This window comes from Neurospora crassa, linkage group V, assembly GCF_000182925.2.
Source record: "Neurospora crassa OR74A linkage group V, whole genome shotgun sequence".
NCBI classification, from domain to species: domain Eukaryota; kingdom Fungi; phylum Ascomycota; class Sordariomycetes; order Sordariales; family Sordariaceae; genus Neurospora; species Neurospora crassa.
This window is the reverse complement of record NC_026505.1, coordinates 4,402,114-4,420,101: the sequence shown is the minus strand read 5'-3', so window position 1 is coordinate 4,420,101 and position 17,988 is coordinate 4,402,114. Positions and strand designations below refer to the sequence as shown.

Genomic DNA, 17,988 nt, shown 5'->3' with positions numbered 1-17,988 from the left:
TCGATGCCAAGGTCAGCCTCAAGGTGCGTGCAGTTAGGAAGGTGCCCTGAATCCGTCCTGTCCCTGCAGCAGCGGCCCCGTGGCGTTCGTCCTCCCACGCGACGCAGGGATGGGGCCAAGCAAGGGAAACTCCGGGGGCATGCAAAAATCAAGTACCTTACGAACTTGAACCGATCGGTTCGAACTCCACAACCATTCGAAGATTCCCGACATCAGGATATGTTGGGATGAATGGGGATAGCGTGAAATATGAAACCAACCGACTACTGCCGCACTCGCCTTGGGAAAATTGTAGTTGGATGTGGGACAGGTCGGATGAGGTAAGTGCCACTTGCATATGTCAGTAGGTAGGTACCATGGGAACCCTGATACCTAACCTGGAAGCTGTTTGCTTTTGACATACCTAGAAGGGAGTTCCTAGAAGAAAAGAGGAATCTAGCGAGCACGAGCGAAGGAAAAGCAAAGACGGGTTCAACTGAATATGGTCTGAGCACCACAACAATTCCCGTATGAAGACGAACGATACGCGGACAGTCCAGCGCAATGAACGGGAATGGCGATATTGACCCACTTCCGGCCGAGTGAAACGCTTCGTGATTGTGGGTACCTCGTCAGTTTGATGGATGTCAAGTCTGGGTGATCCCCACAACGCCAGCCATGTGTCTTTTTAACTTTTCGCCTTCTTCTTTACACTATTGTACACTATTGTACACTAGTGTTCTGTATGCTACACTACAGCATCCTCTCTCTCCACACCACAAACCTGGCATGAGGCGAACTGGGGTTCGTCTGAAGTCTGAACGTTCCGCAACTGCCACGTGCTTTTTGTGCTGCGTTGCTCCAAGGAAAATGTGGGCAACGTGGGCGGTTCGAACAGTGAAATCAGTCCCAACTAAAGTGTTGGCGTGTTGGTTCCGCATGTACCTAGCGGAAGGGAGCAGTCGCTGTCTACAACCAAAACACCGACGTACACATGTAGCAATCACAGTGAACCGGATAGGTCACGTCTATCTGAGACAAGGAAACTACAGGACAGGCCAAATACCCCATGAATCTCGATCAATCATTATACGCGAACAGTCCTACAGGGTACAGTACACTCGGCTCGCTCGCTATCACCGGGACCATCATAATTCTCTAGACACAGTAAAAATGACCTTCGCAACAAAATTGCCAATGCGACATTACATTGCACCTTCAAACCTCGGCCATGCTGCCGAGCCAAAGAATAGTGCAGCTTCCCACTTGTTAGCGTTGATGGTTTTTAAAGGTACCTTGAGCCTCTGTCTTCTTCGACGTCCAACGGGGCTCGGGGCGGAAACAGTGTTATGACTTGTTCAGTGGGACTGCAACTCAAATGTAATTCGCTTTTCAATTCGTTTCTGTCTGACCTCCACATCATCATGGGGAATAGCTCTTTCGTGCTCAATGAACGTCTCTCTGTAGAGAACGCTGGGATACGCGACCAACGTGAGGGAGAGGTGATTGATTCGTTATGTCATCTCCAAGTCCCAGTCATCCAATCCCCCTTCCGTTCATCCCTCCACAAACCCACACGAAAAGCTCTTCGGGTATATCCAATCCGAATCAAGCTGGCGAACAAAGACAACTAGGAATGTAACGACGAACCTCCTCTGTCCAATCTGAAAACGTGTTTCCCTGGGTCGTAAGCGGAGCCAAGGAGAAAGGACATCTGCCATCAGCCGCTACAAGGTCCGTGACAAAATAAACAAAATGATCTTTGCAAAAACAAATGCCGCCGTACCCCCCACGGGAGCCACGATCTGCTATAGGGCAAATAGGGCGAACGAAGAAAAGGATAAAGAAACGGCCAAGAAATGCTGACCACCCAAGCCGCAAGAGTCGCGTGTGCGATGTCGAACAAGGAAAAATCAAGATGGATCCAAAATGACAAAGGGCCAGGGTTTGATGGAGGGGGTCGTAGAATAGTGAGAGATCCGCAACCTCCGGGATATAAAGTGCTAATGTAGTGAACGAGAAGCGGGTAAAATACAGGTAAACGGAACGCCGGTATGTGGTCTAAAAGCGGAAGTGCTCGGAGGGTTCTGGGTCGGTAAAAATGCAAGGGAAATGCAACGCGTGGTCCTCGCCTCCGGAGTATCTGGCCACAAAGAAGCGCTGTAGGTTTAGACCATATTCACAATGAGGTCGACCGTACAGATGAAATGACTCGTGAAGAGGAAGGGAAGTTTGATACATCCACAACCAGCAATTTGCTGGTTCACTTCACCGGGCGCGATATGCTGCGGAAGCAAATGAATCGGATGTGCAAGCCCATCATTATATGAATATCCCCCTACAGGATAAGTTGTTTCAGGTTTCGCTGGATGATCATGTCCTGCACGGAACCCATGGTGATCTTCAGAAGATTGGTATCGGTCGCGTTTGTGAAATGCCCATATATCTCCTTGTCCGGATTCCGGTTCAGCGCGCGGAACTTGTCCATAAAGTACTTGCTGGCCTGCTTAGAATCGTCCGGGGGGCCATGATAATCAGTGAAACCGTGGTTCGTTATCGGGCTTCGGGGCAGCTTCTCCTTGAAAAGGTCGATCTTGTTGAGGAACAGAATCAAGGCCGATTTTGTGAACCAGTGAGAATTGGCGATCGATTCCCAGAGCATGAGGGCCTCGTTCATTTGGTTCTGCGCAAAGGTTAGCCTCCACCTTCTCAACAACATGCGGGACTTGGACGTACCCCATCCTTGTCTTCAACCAGGCACTGATCGTAACCTGAGATAGCTACTAAAAACAGCAAGCAGTTGACGTTCTCAAAGCAGTGAATCCACTTCTTCCGCTCCGACCGCTGGCCACCGACGTCAAACATACGGTATGTGAGTTGGCCTAGGTCGAAAACAGTCTCGGTGATACCAGTCGTTCGTAGCCTCGAGCGCAGCAAATCCTGGTCGCTAGGAACATAGTTCCTGTCCCATAGTCTGTCCAGGTCCGAGCAGAAGCTGAATGATAGGTTAGCGAGATGCAGAAACATGGAGAGGGGATTGCGAACACATACTACTGAAGGTTGTCATGTAACGCAAACTCATTGCCCTTCTCGATAGCTTGCCTGACGCCTGAATCCTGCCATAGCTTCTTCGCTGGCTCGAAATATTCTAGTGGTAGAGGCTCGTCTCCCCTCATCTCGTAATCGACCATCATTTGTACCATGTTCTTCTGTAAGTACTCAAGTTAGTTGAAGAACCGCAGATATCAAGGTCCACTGAATCAAACTTGCCTCATTATCTTCATCCTCCAGCTTGATGTTGAACTCATTCATCGCATCAAAGATCAATCGGAACGACTGCAGAATGTTGGCGAAAATAACAGGCCTCCATTCCAGCTTCTCATTTTTGCTGAAACCTTGTGCATAGATCAACTTCATCTGCTTCAAAATCGTAGACTTGCCGGATTCACCAGCTCCTATTGATGCCAAATGTTAGAGTCGCCTTGGTCGCAGTGCAGGGTCTAGTAACAACTGGAGATCCGTACCTAGCAGCAACAGCTTGACCTCCTTCGACAGGCGCTTCTCATCCGCGCGGATCTGCTTGTCTAGCTCGCGCGACCGGGAGGCCTCAGCCTCATCGTCCTTTCCACGACCCCCGAAACACATCTTGATGGTATATGTGTTGAATCCGTGTTGCAGAGGCGGAATTACTTTCCAGAGGATCGGGAAAGATCCAAGTTGCCCAGCAAGTGAGACTTTCTATCGCTTTTTAGACGTTTCAGGCGGAGCGCTGGTTAATAGTACAGCGGGGATTCGCCTGCACGCGGACCGACAGCGACAGTAGGGGCCGCAATGATGAGAGGTGCGTAGGTATGGATGGAGACCTGGAATGCCAGACCTGGAGAGATCCTGATCGGCAATGCGCAATCAACTGTCCGGGCACTCTTGTCTTTGTTCGGGCCAGCGATGACAGCTATAACAGCATGTGTGGTTAGGTCGAATCGCTTCTCGATTATGTCGAGGCCCAGTCAGTGGACGATGCTGGAATCGATCGTTATGTATGTATTCGGTCGGTGGCTTGGCTTCGACGGACGGGTAAGTACGCTTGCGTTTAGCAGCGGCAGCTCCTAGTCTTGAGGCGTCCGGATTCGAACCAAATCGATACCGTGGTTGTTCTCGTGAGAAAAGCGTGGACGAGATGATAGTACAAAGAGACCAACGCAGATCAGACCGTTAGAAACGGGAGTAGAAAAAGGGTGCGCGTGGGTGGGAAGGGGGAGGGAAAATAAGAAAGCTGGGCAAAGACAAAAGAGGATGTATAAGCGGCTTCCATGTATGTACATCACAGTAGCATCGACAACAATTGCAAGGGAGTGAGCTCTCCAGCGAGATAAAGCAGGCCGGACTAGTGAAATCACCGCAATGCAGAAATGACAGGGCCGCTCGTGAACCAGGGACAAGCGACGATGTTAGTGTACCAGGGTTTGTGTAGCAATGGAGACAGGGACGATCACACCATCGTCGGAGATCAAAAAAAGCATGGGCGGACGGGCAGGCGGGCGACGACCTAACGGCGACGGACGGAACAAGGGAACGAAGCATGGGCGAGGCCGGAAACAGGAGGACAAGCACTCCAGACGAGTCTTACAACCCGGTTTTACCTACCTCTACTGTACACACCTTTACGCTAGGGTATCAGTTCTACGTAGTGTACCTAGAGGTCCCTTTTCCACTCGGTTACCTCTACCTAGGTAGGTTCTGTTGCCTCCAATTGCGGCCTCTGAGCGGGCATGGAACCAAGCAGCCCAGTGAATGGGTGCCCGAATGGGACAGACAAGTGGAAGCGAGTGTGGTGGGAGCCAACCCACCTGCACACAAGGCAGTTCCGTCGCTCCTCCTGCCACTCGCTCGCTCATGCCGCCCTAGCTCCCTAAAAGTACCACCTACCTGGTAGGTTCCATTTCTGGCCCACTGCTCTAATCCAAATCCCCCGTCCGGGTCGCCCCTGCCTGATGGAAGAAAGGTGCAGTGCGCGAGTGCCTTCCATCGATGCCTTGGGCCAGTGTCACTCCCGTTTCGGTAGTGCCCAGGGCACCTGGTGGCTGTGCAGTTACCTCTAGGGCCAATATGGAATCTCAGGAATAGTCCCGATGTGGGTATTTCTTGCGCATCACACCTACCTCTACGGAAGGAGAAGACTGATGCTATGTAGAATCCCAATTGGACGTTCACTTCTGTGAACGACAATGCGTTCAGGCATGGGGGAGGCAGGGGGAGTTACCGGCAGATACACATGGTTGGACCCCGACCACGGCCGCCCTGCATATCGGGCACTCGTGGCTTCGCTCTTCTGCAGCAAAACCACCTCAAGGCACGTTGTGAGACTTCAAGAAATTGCCATGTCCTCACTGAAGAACTGAGAGAATACTGACAGCACTTGGTCGGGTCGCTTTTGGTATGGCCATGACGCTAGAATGTTCATCCGGGCAACTGGCAATTGATCAAAGTGGAATTTTTCTTCGATGCCGTCCGCTCGTTTCGAAGTCCCCTGTTGCCCATGTCCGCACATGCGCCATCACCACCACGCACAAGGGAGCCAGGGGGCCACTCGAGGTAAGGATACACAATACTAACCAAAGAAAGCCGTCCCGAGAGTGAGGACGACGACGAGAAACGAGCACACCACAGTCACCCGATGCACGGCGTGGACGGATTCGTCACCGTTTTCTGGGATTCACCTGGCTAAAAGTTTCCAGCCACATGGTCCCGAAACATCGGAAGTAGATCGCATCCATAAGCAGACATCTTGGCCGCCCGAAGACGAAGACGATAAATAGATGGCCAAATGGTAGCCGGAAGACATCAACGTGTTGTAGAGCAAGAGCTCAAGTTCTGATGTTCTGAGACAACTGCAGAAACGAATCCGACCTGCACAGTGTGAAATGGATAGATATCCTCCTTTCTCATTTTCTCAAACCACGGACTGTTGCCAAGCATCCAATAACTCCGGGTAATGGTCATCGGCACTTGGAATGGCAGTGATGGATCACAAAGTTTCCACTTGTGGAAGCGAGCGTTTTCCATCTTTTCTGACGGGAGATGACGGTGGCGATTCTAACAGGTACACTACACTGCGCAATCGGCCGTCCAGAGGTGGAAGATGAACTTGGAGGTTGATACAACTGAAACACTGCGACTGCTAGAATCTGCGAGTGTGTGTTCAGGGCAGTCCCATGAGGGCATATCCAGATGCCCATCTCGTTGTGGTAGACATACCTCTAGTGTAAGCTAAGTATGAAGCCCATTCGAGCTGTCATGGCCCGCTCAATCACCACAGTACCTACCTAGGTAGAGTTTGTTCGAGGCCATGGCTGGTAAGGGGTACGCTGCCCGAGGGACCTATACACTACTGTAGACCATCTCCAACGCTCCACGCCCGATGACTAAGGGAACCCTCAAACCCCTGGCCAACTTTGCTCATCCGTATATCCCGACATCTTGGAAATTGCATCGCCTCTTACCCGCATTCATTATCCAGATTTTCTCCGATCTCCCCTTTCTTCCCCAGCTGAATAATCCAGCCTCACAGAATTAGTGCAGTGTAGTGTACACAAAATTTGATCTTTTCCCCCTGAGTTGGTCCCTGCGGTCCTGTCGCAGACCCTGAGCCTAAACTGGATTGACTGCGCGAGTCCATCGGGGGCGCCCTGACGACAAACTCAAGCTGGTGGGGCGTCGCATGGCCTCCAACCAATAGCGTTTTCTGGACCCTTCCAACATCTCCCCGGTGGGAGGTGGGGGGGGGGGGGGGCTTGTCCTCGTGAAGCATTGACCCATGACATACCATGCCCGAGCAGAGCAAGGAAAGCAAGCGAGGGCTTCGCGGATGCGGCTGGTTCACAGGAATCAATAGCACCGGATTTATTGAGCTTGCAGCACAGTGTCAAAGTGACTGCAAACGACAACTCATTCTTTTTCGGGCTTGACTCCCGGCTCGCCTTCGTCTCCAAAACATTGGAATGGCAGGCCGAACCATCATCGGGTCGCTCTTGGCCCTGTTTTGGGGTCATGTGAGGGCGAGAGCCAGGCAACAAAGCGTAAGAACCTTCTTGAGCCCAGGGGCTTTCGCTTCTCTATCCGCACCTATCGAGATGTAATGTCTCAGTTTATCTTGGGCCTAGTCGGTCTCAATGATAGGCAAATTTACCGGGCAGTTGCTGGGCGGTAACAGAGCTTCGAAGAAACAAAAGAAACAAACATGGTCGATGGGCGGCTGATGAAAAGCTACCCATCTCAGAATATGTTCACAGAAACTCCAGGTCTTGGACCTTTACAGTAGAAGGGATGTGCTGCAAAAAAAAAAAGAAGAAAAAAAACATCCAGGACCAAATCAACAACGAACTGCAGATAGGGGACATTGCCGTCTCTTTCAGCAACGACTGGACTGAAGGCCGCGTGGACCCTTTTCTTAGCAGGCAAGCTTTGTTCTGGACTCATAATAAAGCACTTTCACCATCAAAAGAACGTTAGTCGAGACGCCAGGAAAGGTGATGATCGTCCCGGTGGTGGACAACACGGCAGTTGCGCGTATGGCGTTGCGTGTGCTAGCGGCATATGCAGGGGCAGATTGTCGATATCACTCGCAGAGAACCTTTGTTCGAAAAGGAGGCCGGAACCGTCTCGATAAAGAACGAACAGGCAAGGCAAAACCGGCACCTCTCAACTCCCTCTTCTATAACAAAAGCCTGGCGTCCCAAAATCATGATGACTCGAGAAATACTTTCCTACTTTGTACGACTGAAATGCCTCCAACAAGGAACCTACAACATGGAGCAATGGGGACATGTACAGTCGTTTTCTTGATATTGACATTCTGAGACCCGCCACCCTGCCATTGTACTATGTAATAGCAACATGTCGTTTGGTCATCTTGAGCCTGTGAAAGCAAGACGTGCCGAGAGGAAACCATAGGAAAAATGACATGATGCGTTGCACTCGGTTCCAGCATACTACATTATACGAACGTTCGCCGGTCCCGTCAGGTTCGGGGAACCACTTCGTTGTTCTACGTACATTAACTTGACAATGGGACCCGGACGCCGTTATATTGATCGGCGTCGGTGGACCCAGGGCAACTAATAGGTGGTAAAGCCGTTGATGGCGTAATGAAAGAACACGCCTGCACACCAAGAATGTTCTACCGGCCTAGGCTCCCCAGGGGACTCGGAGTAAATTGCGTCCTCGGTTCCTCTTGCTGACGATTATCTAAAGACTGCATTTTGATCTGAAGCGGGTTGGCCCGCGAAGTTCATACACTCCATATAGTGCAAAATTCAAAGACCTTGGTTGTCGTACAAAGTACACTGTCCCGACTGCATATCTTACTTGTGTCGATCCATATCCCGATCTGGCATTCAACTTGGAACCACCACCACCGGCACCACCGGCACCACATGGAGAGCAAGCTACGCTCACAGCCATGGTACACGTACAACCCACCATACAATTTCACTGTGCTGCCTGTGAATAACGTTCATTTTGCTAGCGTATATGATATAGTGTAGTTTGTTAACCCAAGTTCTCGGATATCAAGGTTCGACCTTGCTCGATTGCAGTATTTAATCGAAGTTGCACGACATGAAACGTGCTGGGTCTCTCTGTTCCGCCCCAGGTCTATCTGTTCCGCCCCAGGTCTTCATCGGGCCCGATCCATGCATAAGATCGACATCAGCGACCGTAGTGGACTTGAGGATAATTTACCTTCAGCCTCGTGTGAAATTACTTTCGCCAATGTCGAAAACCAAAACCTCGGCCGGTACAAACTGTAGTGATGATCATCGGTTTGAAGCCTTCAACGTCGAGGAAGGAAGAAAACCTCAAAGCACAATCGAGAGCCACGTCTACGCCGTCGTTATGCCTGATCTCACATGTCGCGGCTCTCAACCTTTAGCATAGTGAGATCACTGACTGCAGTCGGGATTTCTCGAGATGCACCGGATTCAGGCTACTCATCAACGCATTGAGTCATGCTAAATGCTTCGTCCTGCGTGGCTCTCCGGCGTTGACCCGCCGTGTCTCGTTCGCTCGACCGCTCGCGATATGTGGTACAAATAAGTCTCACCTTCCCAACCTTGCGAGGAAAGTGCTGGTACACAGCACAAGCGCCATGTCCTAGCCAGCGATGACGCTACGTCCGAAGCCGATGTCCATTTTGGGACCAAAAGAATAAAAATGATGGCAGACACTGTTGCTCGCGTCGAGCGTCCTTATCGGCTGAGCTCCCAGGATGACCCACGGCATGCCTGACACCGTGTACCATATCTCCAACTTTGGCATCGTGAATTGGTAGGTGAGCTGAACTGCAGTGCCTAGTACCGAAGGCATACTTAGGGTCCTGTAGAGGTATATAGTCATTCCACGTACAGTCCATTGTTACCGTATTCACCCCAAGCCTTCGGGAGCCGCCAGAAACCTCGAACGCCTTGGATTGAACACATGGAAAGCGTATGATGGATGAATCGGAGGTTCGCATATGAGCGGAAGTATCGGGTCTGCTCGTAGTCCAGAATACATGCCGAAGAAAGCCAAAGAGGAAATCCAGACAAGACATTGGAGTATCTTTAAAAGGTTTGAAACGGTAGACTTTCTGGAATAGTACATACGTTAAGGTGGTCTTTGGCATGGAGATCAAACTACATGCCTAGGTATGGTACACTACTGTACATCACTGTGCTCCTCTTGTCCTGTGCTCACGCAGCTCTACAGTAGAAACCCCTGCTCGTGCATGCACCTGATAATGCATAACACCCTATAAATGCTAGCAATTGCCAGTCCGCAATTAGGTATTTAGTATGAGCAAGTGCTAAAATGCATATTTGTACCCGACCTATATTTGGCGGCCCATCAAATTGGTGGGTATGTACTTATTGGTAGGGGTTTTAGGGGTTTTCAAGGCCTAATAGCAATACTAAAACCCCCTAAAACCCCCCAAAATTTTTATGCTGGGGCGCCCGGAATGTCAGAGCATAGGAATGTAAGTGTATGAGCCCTCTAAATGCATGCAAAGTGCCGTCCTGGATTACATGCACGAACAGGGGTTTCTACTGTATTTCACAGTTGCTCCTGGCAACCATCCGGTTGTTTTCCACGTGCTTCTGCAGCTGCACTTTCAGATGCGACAACGGCTTGAGTACAAGGTCTCTCCACAGTTGCACTGTCAGCCACGTTTTCATTCGCTCATAGGTCGTGGTGCTGGAGGGGGAAAAGGTCCAGAAAAATTTTCATGTTGTTCAGAGACCTGCGTGATTGGTGTGATTGGACCCTTTCAGAAGTGCGAATTGTGCGTGGTCACTGGCCCCTCCAACGCAAGGCGGAACTGAATGAATTTGAGTTTTCACGCTGGCTTTCCTACTCCGTCGCTGCTTTTCCAGGCCTCGAATCCTGACATCGTCCTGCCAAATCAACAACCGCTTCTTCTCCAGGTCGACCGGTCTCTACCAATCCTTCAAGATGTCCGAAATTGCTCACCCCACGATCCAGGGTACGTGTTTTTCCGCTGACGGCCATCTCTCGCTGTGCCGGCGTGGTACCCCTCCATCCATAATTCCATTGACGGGAACTACCTCATTGCGGGCCGCAAGCTGTCGCAACCCCGCCATGTGCATTGCCAAACACAACGGCGCTTTCTTGTGGCACACGCAACGAGGACCCCTCTCATGAGTCGGCTTGCACCAAGCTTCACGACACATGGTGTGCGCTTTCAGGAACGACAGTAATGGCACGTTGGATGTCTTGTTGTTGTCTAGCGGCACGGTGACTCGGGGGATTGCGATGCTATCGATTGCTGTCAAGGGGTTTTTGGCTACCTTGTTGCGCCAGCATGACCTGTCGTTCTTCCTCGTCCCAACGGACCTCATCGTACATGCAGTTTTCACCGAGACAATCGATCGCATGTCGATATGACTAGATGGCACACTGGCGTCATGCGAATTTGGCTTGTATTTGACAATATCAGACTGGCTAACCCATAGAATAGATGGCTGGTTCCGCGAGATCTCCAACATGTGGCCTGGCCAGGCCATGACCCTCAAGGTCGAGAAGGTCCTTCACCACGAGAAGAGCTTGTATCAGGATGTCCTGATCTTCAAGTCCACTGACCATGGCAACGTCCTCGTCCTCGACAACGTCATCCAGTGCACCGAGCGCGATGAGTTCTCCTACCAGGAGATGATCACCCACCTCGCCATGAACTCCCACCCCAACCCCAAGAAGGTCCTCGTTATCGGCGGTGGTGATGGTGGTGTCCTGCGTGAGGTCGTCAAGCACGACTGCGTTGAGGAGGCCATCCTCTGCGACATCGATGAAGTATGTTCGATCCGATCCGCAGATCAATGACCCTGCATCCGAATTGCTCGCTAACCGCCTTTCTTCCGTCACAGGCTGTCATCCGTCTCTCCAAGCAGTTCCTCCCCCACATGTCTGCTGGCTTCGAGCACCCCAAGGTCAAGGTCCACGTTGGCGATGGCTTCAAGTTCCTCGAGGACTTCAAGAACACCTTTGATGTCATCATCACCGACTCCTCCGACCCCGAGGGTCCCGCCGAGTCTCTCTTCCAGAAGCCCTACTTCCAGCTTCTCCACGACGCCCTCCGCGAGGGTGGTGTTATTACCACACAAGGTTGTACGTCTCCTTTACTCGAGAAAGATCGAGCCCTGAGTGGAATTGGTTTTAGGCCAGGCATTCAACCTGCCTGTTTCAATCCTATGCGGTCCCTCAGGAACCTACCTAGTGGTAGCTCATCTCGACTTTCACAAATGGGACGCAAGTCTCTTCTTGGATTCGGATTCTGTTCGCGCCGTCACTGTCTTCAATCATCTCCTTTGTCAAATGTCAAACGACCTGGCACCTCTTGAAGCCCCAATCGCTAATACTTCTTTGTGCAAACAGCTGAGAACCAGTGGCTCCACCTTCCTCTCATCACCAAGCTCAAGAAGGACTGCAAGGAGGTCTTCCCTGTCGCCGAGTACGCATACACCACCATTCCCACCTACCCCTCCGGTCAGATTGGCTTCATGGTCTGCTCCAAGGACCCCAACGCCAATGTCAAGGTTCCTCTTCGTTCCTGGTCTCAGGAGGAGGAGGAGAAGCTCTGCCGCTACTACAACTCCGAGATTCACAAGGCCAGCTTCATTCTCCCCACCTTCGCCAAGAAGGCCCTCGAGTAAAGAGCTTGCTTTGACGAAAGATAAACGAAATACTGGTGATGACTATATAACGCCGTCATGGCACCAAATCTTCATGGCTAGGGCCGCATAGCACAGTTTCCAGGAATGGGAAAGGGGGACAGTCGAGATATGTTGGCGGATCTCCAACGTGCTTCTACCCAAGATACCAAAGATAGCGGGTGAGCGCAGGGAAAGGGTGCTCTGGAAACATCGCTCCTTTGAACAACCCTGCGCGCGAGGCTGTTGAAACAAAATATATTGGATTCGCCTCGCAATGTTACGTACAAATCAGAAAAATGGCTAACGTGATGGTTACACAACCGATGAAACGTTCGGAATGTAACACATAAATCAATACATTACGATGAAGGCCGGCGAGTTAGGAACTCACCTTCGCCTGGCTTACGTCAGGATAGATATCAAACCTCCGCTGATCTCTTAGAGGAATGCCCGACCTCGCCTCCTCGATCTTTGTCCCGTCAAGCTCGGCACTCACAATTGTCTCGCTCTCCTCCGCCTCTACTAATACTCGGGCCATGGGGTCGACGATCAGGCTGTGACCATACGCATGGTAACTCGCGCTTATATCCCTCGCCGGACTGCATAGGGCCACGTAGATTTGGTTGTCCATGGCCCTCGCCTGTCCCTGCAGCCGCCAATGCAGCGGACCGGTTGTGGTATTGAACGCGCCCGGATAAACGAGAGCAAAGCAACCCTTCCGGGCTGCAATCATGGCCAGCTCCGGGAACCGAATATCATAGCAGATGGCCACGGCGATGCGGCCGTAGTCGGGCAAATCCACCAGCGTCACGCTGTTACCGGGCGACAACACATCGCTCTCCTTGAACTTGATCTTGCCCGGAATATCGATATCGAACAGATGCACTTTACGATGCGAGGCAAGCAGTTTGCCGTCGGGGCCAAAAACCAAGCTCGTGTTGTAGTATGTCTTTTTGTCCTCCGTACCCTCCTCGATGGCGAGCTCGGGAATCGAACCCCCCACTAGGTAGATGCCGTTGTCACGAGCCATCGCGGAGAGCGCGTGGAAGGACGGGCTCTGCTCGACAGTCGGAGGTGAAGGGAGGAGCTGCTCGGCGTACGAGGGGAAGAAGTCGCAGCCGTAAGGGGAGTTGAAGCATTCGGGAAGAACGACAATGTTGGCGCCACCTGAAGCGGCCTCGCGCACCTTGTCGGCGGCATGCGAGAGGTTGGCGGACTTGTCGGCGCCGCTGGCAAGTTGGATACAAGCTAGCTTGACTGGCTTCTTGAGAAGAATCGGGTGCTTGGTCGAGGAAGCCATCTTGCGGATTTGAGAATGAAGGAGTAGACGGGTGGTGGTGGGAAGGGCAAAAAATGGCTGGCGGTGGTAAGTCGAGCTTTTCGGTCGGGTCAAGTTTGCAATAAGAGAGTTGGTGAAAATTCGTATGGAGCGCGACGTGATTGTTCGCATTGCGGTCTGCGGATTGGCAGTGCTGACAAGAGCAGAAAAGGGTGGAATGCGAGAAAAGAGTGGAGGGGTTCCGCGATGTCGGTGCTCGGTAGCCCACGCGGAAAGCTGCCTTCTAGCTACCGAAGCCGAAGGCGGGCAGTGAGTGCCCGACCCCGCGCCAACTGGAGTGGGGGGCAGGTGGGGCGCTTGATTGACCGACTACTGAGCCCCGCCACAGAAAGAGCGAGCCCCAGCCGGGGGTGTGTGTCTAGCTAGGTAGTGGGTGAGCGCCACACGCTACATCGGTACGTCCCACTTACACCGAGCTCACTTTCCATATTGGGACACTGTTCAGGTTGCGGAAGGAGTGTAACACCACCACATACCTGCCCTGGTACCTAGCTATCGTAGGCAACGACTACAGCTTCCTCGTCTAGCCTGATATGAAGTCCACGGTGATACCTACCTCCATACCTCGGTCCGAATCGTGCGCTCAAAACTGGATTCTCCACTATTTCCGTATTCTCTCCCTTTCATCACGCCGAGTGCATTATCCAGAACACCACGCTCGCAGCATCGATAGCGGCTCGACGAATTTCCTACTCAACCTTCAAAGAGTCAACTACTCGCTAGAACCCTCTGGTCGGCTTCCATGGGCTCTGCTTAAGCCATCTACAATTCCAAACATCTTTATCTATCGTCGACAACTTCCGAGCCCAATGGAGTACTCCTCTTCCGGGTCACGACTATGCGAGCAGCCATTTCTTTCCAGAAGACTTTCCAAGTTCTTCAAAATGAATTGGACCGAGGGAACCTTGTACCGCCATAGTCGCGGGAAGCTGCGGAAAGCCAATGCAGAAAAGCAACGTCAGAAGGAATACTTTGCGAAAGCTCACATTCGAGCAGCTGAGCAAAGGGAGGCTAGGAAGAACGGTCCTCCTCCTATTTCATACCTTGAGTCAGGTTCAGCTTTACCAGAACCTCCTGCAGACGCATTTCCCTCCAAGCAAAACTCTGCCCACGGTGTACCGCATCGGAGAGGAAGATGGGGCGCGAGTGTACCGACAGCAGAGGATACTCCAAAGTCGGAGCATCTCTTACCAACAGTCGACCAGTTCCTAAAGGAGCAAGTTGGCAAGGCCACTTCTACCAACACAGCGCCTTCTCAGTTGCTCCCAAAAGGGACACAGGTAGAGAGATTGAGGCAGAGGCTTCTTGCGAGCAAAGACTGGGGTGCAAGCCGGCTTCAGTCCCCTGTCCAAGTCCACAATCGACCTCGCCCTATGCCACCGCATGTCGGTCCGACCCAACCTACAAGAGCAATGGAAGAAAAGCCAGCACATATTGTCCAGAGCAATCGGGGCCTGTACCCTCAAAAGCACACCTCTCGTTTGCCTTTTCTTCGCGGGGCGGATGTGCAAATCCGCGTTGGAAGTCAAGAGAAGCAGCTCAAAAGCTCAACAATCGGCAGTGGAAGCCTTGCGCATCAAAAGCAGAATGCCTCAACAGAAGAAAGTCGACACTTCATGACAAGCGCGAGCGGTATGCCCTACCCAAGATGAGATGGCTTCTGTTTACTAAATTTTGTTCATCAGACTGTGAATCCAGAGATATACCACCCCGCAAGCGAGTCCGAAGACGATCTTCATCGAATGCCGAAGATTATCCTTCTATACAAACAGCATCACGAAATAGTGATAGCGATAATACACGTTATGTCGTGACATCAGTACCGAGCATCTTTCATCCAGTCCCTCTGCCAGCAATACCGAGTCATCTGCTGCTCTCTTCGGGATCATTGGGTCCGGCAAATAGTGCCAGCCATCTCGCTCATGTTGGACGAACAATATCTCCTGTCCCGCCCTCGCAGAAAGCGGAAAACTCAACCTGGAAGGCGTGGTTGGAAGAGCCTAGCAGTGCTTTTGGTGCCCAAACAAATCCTGAACCGCATGAGCCGGTGGCACAGCCCAGAATCAGTCCTGGGGTAAGCGAAAGACAAGTAAGGCACCAAGGGTATTCACCACCAGTCCACGCACTCTGTACCGGTGAGAATGACGTTTCTCTGCCTCAACTTCAGCCTTTCAGTGCAGACGCACAATCAAATGTGCTTGGCCAATATGACAGACCTGTTGCCAATATTGGACATTCGACATCAGCTCTTAACCGGGGAAGACTGTCTGTATTGCTCGAAACGTCATCCACTAGTGCCGAAAAAACAGTAAATAATGCAGACTGGCGTATATCTGCTGCCTCCAATCAAGCAGTATCCACCCAATGTGAGCCCAAGCAAGGACTACATCGAGGTGACCAGATTGATGCTTGGAAGACATTCGTGTTTGGGGACGATGACAGCGAAGAGGTCGAACGAGTCGCATTCAGTGAAGCAAGACATGATGCCGCTCGACTTATACGGCCATACGATGAGAATAGCCTTCCATCTATCGGGGACGGGGACCACTCTGGGCACGACAGCAACATTGCAATGGCTGGAACGTCTTCCTCTGGCAACGCGGAGGGATCAACACCTTATGAGAGAGACTTTGCCATCGACAATCCAAACCAAAGTCCCAGAAAAATCCATGAACCAGCATCAACGAGTTCACAGTCTACTGCAACCTCGGCGGGGGAACATGTTGTTATTCCGCGTTATACACCATTTGCCAACGGTCATGACAGTGTTGCCGTGGAGCCTCCTTGTGTTGACACAAGTCCCATCATTAACAAGCATGAGACAGCCGAAAACACAACGATCGCCATGTCAGACCCATCAGGCGAGTCGGCCTCGGTAGCGATTTCGGTACCCACATGCCCAAGTGCGTCTCTAGTAGTTGAACCGGCTCATTCCCGACTTGGGGCCCCGGATTCTGGGGCACAGTTTCGATTTGCGGCGCCGAGACCATTCGTGGGTAAACACTCTGTTCCATCACTCAATGACCGCCCTTCAGCAGCTATTGCTCCGGTCAGTCTTAAACGGAAAAGGGGTAGACCGAGAAAACGGGCGCGTGACGGGAGGGCTGATATACGGGCACTACCAAACTACAGCGGCGACCCTATTGAGGAGATTGAGGATGACGATGATGCTCCGCCGCCATCTTTGTTTGGCTCTTTGGACGTTTGTTACGACCAGTGATACCATATCTGAGACTACCATCATGAAGTGATGGCATGCACCGACTTCCGTGTCTTTAGATCGTTGTTAATTCATGTATTTCAGGCCGCTTGGTGGTGTTACATGATCTTCTTTAGATAATTACCATAAAGTCCGAGGAGGTAAGTCACCATGCAGCGTTGCTTGGTACGATCCTGAGCCTGAACTACCGTGTCATTGAGTGACAAATGAACGAGCATATGGAATTGTCGCTTTTGCGTTTTCGCAAGACAATGGCTCTGAAGCTAGCCAAAGGTTTCTCCCCGAAAACAAAAAAAGCAAGCATTACCTCTACAAACTGTAGCTCGTGTTTCCATGTCAAGTCCGTATGCTAGCAAGACAGCTCAAGGGTAAGGTAAGTATTGCATCAAAGTGTACAGTCCTTGGACTGCGGCTTCACAGGCCTCCGGTCAGGAACAGCAATTTGAGGGTTTTTTTCTCTTCTTTTTCCGCCATCTCTGGACTCACCCAAGTGTCATGGTCTATTTCAGACACTAAAAGATAAATACATACTTGCAAAAGGCAGAACATTGGGATTTCCGATTGATTGACACGGAGACTTGCACAGACCGGGACTAGTGAGCTCGTACCTGCATTTCAATGTTGAGGAAACAACTATACAGGAAGGAACTGGTTGCAGGCTGAAGGAAATTCCATCCGGCGAATCTGTTTGACCCAGATCAGATGGGACTTTCACGTAGATGCGAGAGGTTCTTTTTTTTTTTTTTTTTTTTTTTTTTTTTTTTTTTTTTTTTTTTTTTTTTTTTTCCTTTTTTTCTCTGGACGAGGATGAAGACTTTCTTGGCCTTGCGAATTTAGCCTTTTTGGGATCTTCACTCGCGGCATCCGCGATCTCGGTCCATGGTTTCGTGTGGTTGGCCTATGGAAGATGGAACGCCGGAGGGAAGACCCGCAAAGGGCTGTCATTCCGCTATGACTGACATTGGCACCGACGGTGCGACGTTGGGCAAGGCTCGCTAGATCCAAAATGCTCGTTCTTGTGTATGTAAATCATCAAGACAACGGCGACACACAGCAAAAACAGGAAAACCTAGAGACAAGGGACCGCCCAGCTGCCACGGCAAGAGGAGAGCTATGCCCATACGAGCGTATACAACGCGGCATATCGTGTAAGACGAGAACGGACCGAGCTTCCCCAAAAGGTTCCAGAGCAAAAAAAAACTTGTCGACTGGTCACTGATGGCAAGCCCCCAGTGCCCCATCATGAT

At 51.3% G+C, this 17,988-nt stretch overlaps 5 protein-coding genes across 6 annotated transcripts; 3 read left to right on the top strand and 2 right to left on the bottom strand.

Annotated features, from left to right (window-relative positions):
- Window positions 1-1,054: 1,054 nt before the first annotated feature.
- Window positions 1,055-4,426, bottom strand: gna-2 (guanine nucleotide-binding protein alpha-2). Of its 2 annotated transcripts, XM_011396407.1 has the most exons (6): window positions 3,504-4,426; window positions 3,250-3,434; window positions 3,031-3,188; window positions 2,716-2,974; window positions 1,630-2,662; window positions 1,055-1,237 (listed from the first exon to the last, which is right to left on the bottom strand). In XM_011396407.1, the coding sequence occupies exons 1-5, from the start codon at window positions 3,622-3,624 to the stop codon at window positions 2,318-2,320; spliced, it is 1,068 nt and encodes a 355-aa protein (XP_011394709.1). In that variant the 5' UTR covers window positions 3,625-4,426; the 3' UTR covers window positions 1,055-1,237; window positions 1,630-2,317. The 2 variants fall into 2 exon arrangements, with proteins under 2 accessions (XP_011394709.1, XP_011394710.1); XM_011396408.1 differs by having other exon boundaries at window positions 1,119-2,662.
- Window positions 4,427-6,897: 2,471 nt separating this feature from the next.
- Window positions 6,898-7,885, top strand: NCU17014 (hypothetical protein). Its single transcript, XM_011396538.1, has 2 exons — window positions 6,898-7,055; window positions 7,256-7,885. The coding sequence occupies exon 2, from the start codon at window positions 7,509-7,511 to the stop codon at window positions 7,833-7,835; it is 327 nt and encodes a 108-aa protein (XP_011394840.1). The 5' UTR covers window positions 6,898-7,055; window positions 7,256-7,508; the 3' UTR covers window positions 7,836-7,885.
- Window positions 7,886-10,140: 2,255 nt separating this feature from the next.
- Window positions 10,141-13,514, top strand: spe-3 (spermidine-3). Its single transcript, XM_955814.3, has 4 exons — window positions 10,141-10,498; window positions 10,994-11,322; window positions 11,397-11,634; window positions 11,905-13,514. Exons 1-4 carry the CDS (start codon window positions 10,468-10,470, stop codon window positions 12,180-12,182), a joined length of 876 nt encoding a protein of 291 aa, XP_960907.1. The 5' UTR covers window positions 10,141-10,467; the 3' UTR covers window positions 12,183-13,514.
- Window positions 12,414-13,722, bottom strand: NCU06726 (nitrilase). Its single transcript, XM_955813.2, has one exon. It carries the CDS (start codon window positions 13,630-13,632, stop codon window positions 12,562-12,564), a length of 1,071 nt encoding a protein of 356 aa, XP_960906.2. The 5' UTR covers window positions 13,633-13,722; the 3' UTR covers window positions 12,414-12,561.
- Window positions 13,723-14,405: 683 nt separating this feature from the next.
- NCU06725 (hypothetical protein) lies at window positions 14,406-17,306 on the top strand (the record flags this gene model as incomplete). Its single annotated transcript, XM_955812.1, has 7 exons — window positions 14,406-15,153; window positions 15,342-15,656; window positions 15,876-16,424; window positions 16,560-16,723; window positions 16,858-16,881; window positions 17,064-17,114; window positions 17,286-17,306. 7 exons carry the CDS (start codon window positions 14,406-14,408, stop codon window positions 17,304-17,306), a joined length of 1,872 nt encoding a protein of 623 aa, XP_960905.1.
- Window positions 17,307-17,988: the final 682 nt, after the last annotated feature.